The 5730-nt window shown below is 31.3% G+C and overlaps 1 protein-coding gene across 1 annotated transcript; it reads left to right on the top strand.

Annotated features, from left to right (window-relative positions):
- Nucleotides 1-234: 234 nt before the first annotated feature.
- On the top strand, nt 235-1254 carry LOC107485374 (serine/threonine-protein phosphatase 7 long form homolog). Its single transcript, XM_016105899.1, has 3 exons — nt 235-764; nt 1034-1124; nt 1222-1254. Exons 1-3 carry the CDS (start codon nt 235-237, stop codon nt 1252-1254), a joined length of 654 nt encoding a protein of 217 aa, XP_015961385.1.
- The last annotated feature ends 4476 nt before the right edge of the window (nt 1255-5730 follow it).

The raw sequence follows: 5730 nt of genomic DNA, 5'->3' as shown, positions 1-5730 counted from the left end.
CCGTCCAGTGCAAACGGCTGAATTCAACGGAAGGACATAAATGTTCACATTTTTCAAGGGTCAGGGGCTTTAATGTATTTTCCATTGCTTGAGGACTAAAATATCCACGAAAAAAAAGGTCAGGGACAAAAATGTCTTTTATTCAATTTTTTAAGTTAAAACCTCCATTATATATATATATATATATATATATGTGTGTGTGTGTGTGTGTGTGTGATATTGCAAGGTTTACGGATGTTGATATGTGATCATTTTTTACCGTCAGATCCGTACAATCCAATTGTTGAGGCGTATTTACAAGAGATTGGTTTTTACTATGTCTCTCAGATTGGAGTCGTTCAATACCAGTTAGCAATGATTAATGCTCTCATCGAGAGATGGCGGCCAGAGACTCACACATTTCATTTTCCGGTTGGTGAGTGTGCTGTATCGTTGGAGGATGTGGTGATGATTCTCAGTCTGCCGACAAACGAAATTCCAGTTACAGGACCAACCATGAGTAGTTTTGAGGCCTTGGAGGTCGAGTGCTTGCACCACTTTGGTGTTGCACCGAGAAAGACGGACTGTAGAGGAAGCTTTATAAAACTGACGTGGATTAGGGGTTTGAAGGATCGCACAGTGTTGACTAATGATATTCAGATTCAGAGGTATGTCAAGTGTCACATAATGTTGTTATTTGGGACAATTCTGTTTGGTGACAAGTCTGGTGCAGCGGTGCATTGGAAATTTCTGTCTTTGCTCCGCAACTTTGCGGGAATCATACAGTATAGTTGGGGTTCGGTATGCCTCGCGCACTTGAACAGATCATTGTGTAGTAGGACAACTCATGTCGACTGCAAGGAGATGGATGATCCGCTTACACTTTTGCTTACTTGGGCTTGGATCCGTCTCCCATTTCTCGCCCCGATTCCTGGCAATCCCGACTGTTTTCGATAGCAAATAGGTAAAATGAATTAATGTATGCGTTGAGATCTCTACTAGAAATTGTATTTTTTTTTACACAATTAGTTAAATAAGAAATTTTTGACGGCAGGTGTCGCAACTGGGAACGTGGAAATTATGCTTACCGATATCATACGCTTGCACACTACAGGAGGTTGTTGAATGATATGCAAGAAGGACATGTACGCTGTAAACTACTAGTACTTGCTGTAATTTGATAAATAAATTAATTGTTGTGTAGTCATCTGATAGTCTCGATGTGTCCAGTTTTTGTGGCAGGCTTATGGCATTGACCACATTGAGCCGGCGTGATTCCTGTAGACATCCGTCAGCATTTAGTTGTTTGGAGTGCCACAGTGCCGCTTATATCTTTCAAATGTGCAACTGTCTTGGAATCCAGTTTCGAATAGTCTTGAGAAATACTAGATCTGGTACAAGCGTGACTACCATTGTACCTTCTTATCTCCCAACAGTACTTCTTCTACATTTTGGTAACCCTGATCAACCAATCACAACCTGCACCATATTGTGTACATTTAGCATAGAATGTCGTCGGTTCTGACTCATACACCCTATAGTCTACACCTCTACGAATGGTATAATCCTTCGTCGCATTGATTACTGCCTCCCTTGAACTAAATTTCATTCCAACCGTGAATTCACCATCCATCACAATAGGAAGCTCAGCTACAATCACACAGCAATATACGTATTCTCGTAAATAATAACAATCTACATTTTTATAGATATAATTATAGTCTACATTTTAGCTATCTTATCTACCTAAATACCTAGTAAATATAGTCCATACTAAATAACTAATAACTAATAAAATAATCAAAGGCATGTTACACAAATTGTAATTCACATATCACATAACTATCTTTCTTTACATACCTGCATTCATGTATTGAGGAAATTTCGGTGCATACATAGCCTCCAAATCCAACGACCGCATAAAAGAAGGCTCTTGAAACGGTTGTTGGTTTGCCAATACATTTGCGACCTCCACCACATTTGCATTCACAGTGCCGTCAGCTTCATCTTCTTCTTCACCCAAACCAACAATCTCATAATGACTTTCAAATTCCTCCTTGCTATCACTATCATAATCTTCCAATTCAATATTTCGGTCCACTTCCGACTGCTCGAACTCAATGTACAGCTCGATGCACGACATTCGATGGCAATTTTCAATATACATTGAAAATATTTCATGCATGTTCGCTTCATCCGTTAAGTACTTGGTTTGAAATTGTACGAACCCACCGAACACGGATAAAGGATACTTGTACAAAATACACGACACCATCCTAGATAAATGAGGATCTATCTTCTCACAAATCACACCTTTTAATTCTTCAAACGACAATGTGTATGGAATAACAACATCTAATGGATAAAGGATACTTGTACAAAATACACGACACTCTCCTAGATAAATGATGATCTATCTTCTCACAAATCACACCTTTTAATTCCTCAAACGACAATGTGTATGGAATAACAACATCTAACGGATTTTCACATACAAATTGAACTCCTTCATATGTTTGTAATAAAATCTGCCCAAAACAATATATTTTCAAACTAATTCTATCATCCATACTATCAGTGATATACTAACTACTCTCAATCACACTATTATTTTTTTTTCTACAAGAATGAAGAAGATGGAGAATCATGGAAGAAAAGCTACATAACTTCCTGGTTTTTTGCTCGGGATGAAGAGGAAGACAAACTACTGGGGAGTTCTCAAGGTAACTTTTATGTATACAACAGCAACAAGCAAATCGGACAGTCTGACCGCGTCTTCGCATTTCAAAATTTTCAACAACACTAATCGGACCGTCCGATTAGTTTCAAGCAATTTTCTCTGTCCTAAAATCGCTGGGACCGATTTCAGTATCCCCAATGCTCTACCTCGCACAAATCGGACCGTCCGATTTATTCTCTCTCTCCGCAATGAAATCGGACGGTCCGATTTCTTCCCACTAAAAAACAAAATTTCAATGCCGTCACACCACCGTAAATTCCCCCAACATTCCGTAACTAAGGCTAACTCACATATGAAACTCATATAAAAAAAATCAGCCCTTAGATAGCGTTTGTTTTTAAAGACAGAGCAGAACATGACACTGAGACAGAGACAATAGGACGAAGACATTAAAAATTATTGTTTGTGTATCGTGTTTGGATATGATGTACAAGACACTAATGTAATGTCCAACATTATGTTTAGATACACATGGACAAGACTAAAATATTATATGAAATGACTAAAATAGCCATGTGATTTTAAATTTTCTGCGTCAAGTACAAACTAATTTAATAGAAAATAAAAGTAGAACTTGAAAAAAAAAATATTTGAAGGGGCAAAAAAATTTAAGAAAAAATTATATAATAGTATTTATATTAAAATAAAATTTATAAATATAATTATTTTATTTTTAAATTTATTATTAATATGTAGGAATACATATGGTTAATATTAACAAAAAAATAAATCTGAGTTCGATTAATAAAAAAGTTCGTTTAGGTTAATAAGTTAAATTAATTTTAAATAAAAAATCAATTTTAAAAAAGAATCCATTTTTATATGAAAAAAATTAGTTTTTGCACATAAAAATCTATTTTTATTTAGAAAATTAATTTTTTCTATCTAAAAATTAATTTTCCTTTTCAAAAAATTAATTTTTTTAAATTATATAAAATCAATTACGACTTATAAATTATTTTTTAGTATTTTAAAAGATCAATTTTACTTTTGATAATATTTATCTTTCAAAAATTTTAAGATTAATTATTTTTGTTATTATTTTTATTACAAATCAAATAATATAATACAATGTTAAAATGATATTGAAGTAACAACGATAAGAAGGAATGAATTATCTAGCCCAATAAAAAAATTTATAAAAAGAAAAGAGTACCTAACAAAAGAAGGAGAACATAGAAATAGAGAAAAAACAGAGAGAAGAAAGTACGTTTTTGAGAACAACGCAAATTAGGAAAAATAAGAAGGGATAACAATGAAATAATAAAAAATATCTATAGATAAAAAGAAAAAAAATCATAAAAAAGTCTGTATCTTTCTCCCAAATTTTATGTTCATAATTTTCCTTCGTAAAAGAATGGATACAAAATTATAAAAAACTGTTTCGAAAACAATGTATTTAGGATTCATGTTTCTGCTTCCATGTATTATTCATGTTTCCGCTTCCAAACCGTACCTTAATATCTACGTGCGAGTTTAAAATTCTATATATAAATAAACTCCATTACCTACCAAAAAACGAAACTAATCTAATGGGCACATATATAATAACATAAGACTCGCCCATTATTTACAAACGGGTTTCGAGTCCACAAAATTTTAGTGGGCTTATAACAACAAAACTTCAGACCGAAAACATTAATAGGTTGTTGTGATGAGTAATTAGTATGATTTTCTTGAACAAAAAAATGAGTGATTTTAGAATACAGAAATAAAGAACTTGAGCAAGCATTGTAAATAGGAGGACTTTGAAACCCCCTCCACCCCAAACAATGCAATTAAGAGTATAAAATTGACAGAAAAAATCAGTTAGAGGAGAGAATCAAAACGAAAAAAAAAATCCAATTTCTTAAATTCAGATATACGAGGATTTTTATTGATAATAATATAATATTTTCTACTGAGCGTAAAGTGTGACAACGTAAGACCCTACCTCGTCACAAAGGCAGACAAACAAACTACTTTTAATAGTTAAAAAAATATTAAAAATAGTTAAAAAATTATTTTATATTTTAATATTAATAAAATATTAAAATATTATTATAATTTATCTAAAAAATATTTTATATTTTATATATATACTATATTTCTGTGTCTTACAAAATTTTAAAATTAATGTGTCTATATATGTTTTGTATCATATCGTATTTTGTCTCTATGTATATATCTGTGCATCATAGAAACTACACTCACTCAATTTCTAATAATTAGATATTTTGGGACCATACATGTTCATTTTTTTTTCAATGATTGATGTTCTGTTCAGTCCAATAATTATTATAAATATGTTTTTAAATAATTGAGATGCCATTCTGTCATTGCTGATGCATCGTACGGACAGCCAAAGAGAGAAATAAACTAGCGATTAATAGGATTTTTTTTTTGCAATAAAAAATAAAAAAACAAAGAGAAAACGTGCTGAGGGATGTTGGCCGACTTGAGGCCAATTAGGCAAACTGCAAATTGATAGTTAGCAAAGGAATAGCTTAACAATTAGGAGAATGGTTATTTAAAAATAAATTAAATTATACATATATTTATATATAAATATATTAGTGACTGATTTTATTAATAACTGATTTTAGTATATAAATAACATTTTTTTTTTTACTACAAACGAATAGGATTTTGAAAAGTGAGAAACGTATTCTTTGAAAATAGAAAAAAATTGAAGGCGTGTACGAGGGTCTAGATCTGGTGTCGCCAAATTTATAGTTGGTACTTACCATGTCATGTGATAGATTATCACAATAATTGTTCTTCATCAATATATATATATATTTCTCACGTACAAGAAAGCCATTTTTTATTTAGTATATGTTTGGATTGACATTTATCAAACTAAAATTTAAATAAATTTGATTTTATATAATTAATTTTGAGTAAAAATAAATTTATGTAATATAATTTATATTTGATAATTTTATATTAAAATTAATTTTGATAAAATAAATATTATTTTAATAATATTAATTAAAATTATTTTTATATAAATAATTACTAAAAAGGAT

This window comes from Arachis duranensis, chromosome 4 (genome assembly GCF_000817695.3).
Source record: "Arachis duranensis cultivar V14167 chromosome 4, aradu.V14167.gnm2.J7QH, whole genome shotgun sequence".
NCBI classification, from domain to species: domain Eukaryota; kingdom Viridiplantae; phylum Streptophyta; class Magnoliopsida; order Fabales; family Fabaceae; genus Arachis; species Arachis duranensis.
This window is presented reverse-complemented; position numbering and strand designations above follow the sequence as displayed.

Coding starts and splice junctions, on each gene's coding strand:
- LOC107485374 (XM_016105899.1), top strand. CDS start 235: ATGTTGATATGTGATCATTTTTTACCGTCAGATCCGTACAATCCAATT. Junction 765..1,033: donor AACTTTGCGGGAATCATACA/GTATAGTTGGGG, acceptor TTTTGACGGCAG/GTGTCGCAACTGGGAACGTG. Junction 1,125..1,221: donor ATGATATGCAAGAAGGACAT/GTACGCTGTAAA, acceptor TTTTTGTGGCAG/GCTTATGGCATTGACCACAT.